This window comes from Elephantulus edwardii, unplaced genomic scaffold (genome assembly GCF_000299155.1).
Source record: "Elephantulus edwardii isolate Elephantulus edwardi_28Jun2011 unplaced genomic scaffold, EleEdw1.0 scaffold00153, whole genome shotgun sequence".
Lineage (NCBI taxonomy): Eukaryota > Metazoa > Chordata > Mammalia > Macroscelidea > Macroscelididae > Elephantulus > Elephantulus edwardii.
Genome location: NW_006399903.1, coordinates 1,269,968 through 1,271,397, shown reverse-complemented (window position 1 = coordinate 1,271,397; position 1,430 = coordinate 1,269,968). Strand labels below are relative to the sequence as shown.

The 1,430-nt window shown below is 44.5% G+C and overlaps 1 protein-coding gene across 1 annotated transcript in view; it reads left to right on the top strand.

The window, feature by feature from the left end:
• The window catches only part of LOC102873284 (actin, cytoplasmic 1-like), a 12,803-nt gene extending 11,574 nt beyond the window's left edge, over positions 1–1,229 (top strand). The window contains exon 2 of the mRNA XM_006895015.1: positions 1,164–1,229. Coding sequence (XP_006895077.1) covers positions 1,164–1,229 — 66 coding nt within the window. The remainder of the gene's footprint in view (positions 1–1,163) is intronic.
• The last annotated feature ends 201 nt before the right edge of the window (positions 1,230–1,430 follow it).

Below are 1,430 nucleotides of genomic sequence, written 5' to 3'. Positions count from 1 at the left end.
TCTGAATGTTTTCCTCTGTGAAAAGTCTTTCCATGTTGTTGTTGTTGTTGTTGTTATGTACTGTCGAGTCACTTGCTACTCATACAGACCCTATGTACAACGTCCCTAAACACTGCTCTGTCCTGTGCTAATCGCTCCATCTCCGATACACCCATCACAATTACCCCAATCACTGAATCAATCCACCTCATAAAGGGCCTTTCCCTTCTGTGCTGTCCCTCCACACTACCAAGCATGATGCCCCTCTCCAAGGACCTGTCCCTCTTCGCAACATGCCCAAAGTATGTCAGACGAAGCCCCAGAATCCTTGCCTCCAAGAAGTAGCTTGGTTTAACCCTCTCCAGTATGATTCTGTTTGTTTTCTTGGCAGTCCATGGTACATTCAATACTCTTCTCCGGCACCACAGCTCAAAGGCATCAATTCTCCTGTCCTCCCTAGTCATTGTCCAATTCTCTGATGCATAACAAGTGATTGCAAAGACCATGGCCTGTATCAGGCGCACCAATGCCTAGTATGCCAATATTTATTTGTTCCATGTCTTCGTTAACAATATCTAATTTTCCTACATTCATGGTTCTCACATTCCATGTCCCAATCACTAGTGTCTGCTCACAACTGTTCCTCTTCCTTTGTATTTCCATACTTGAAAGCTCAGCCTCAGTTGCCGTTTCTGTTATCTACATGTATTCTGTTATACATAGGCAAAAGCCTCCAAAAATGGAGGCCTGCTATTTTAGAAGTGGATGGCCAATCCTTCTTCCTAGTCTGTCTTAATCTGAATGATCAGATTTAGAGATGTGTCAGACAGACCAGCATTTTACAGAGAAGTGAAAGATATATCCCTTATTGTGGAGGTTCGTATCAGTGTTGTCCCTGCCCTTGGCACACGTGTCTTTACCCACTTATTTCCCTACTCCACCATTCACCAGCAAACCCATCCACTTCTATCTACTCCCTTCAACATACATCTCCCATTGTCCCACCCTTGATCTGATAGCTTATATCTGAAGCTTCCTTGGCTTCTGTGATTGTAAATATGTCAGCTTCAGACAGTTTCTTATGATGTGACCAGTGTCTCTTAAGTTCAGTGGCAATGCTTCCGAGCGAAGGTGATGTGTCCTGTACAGCTGGTGTGTAGATAGGTTTTTTCCTTTGTTCCTAGGGCCCGAAACAGATCCCTCGCTGCGGTCTTGGGGACTCCACATTTACCTGGAATGTGGGTGGATGATTTCAAGGACTCTTGGTGCCCTTCTTCTCTGCCTGCCAGGATTTCCTTATTTCTCCCTCTATGGGACCTTAGAAAGATCCTGCGCTGTGGCCTTGGGGTCTTTCCATGCTTCTGGCATATTTTATAATTGTGTTATATTGATCTTTTCCTTGTAGAAACCCTATAGGATTCTGTAAACTTGAGTGATGAGACCCTGTCTGA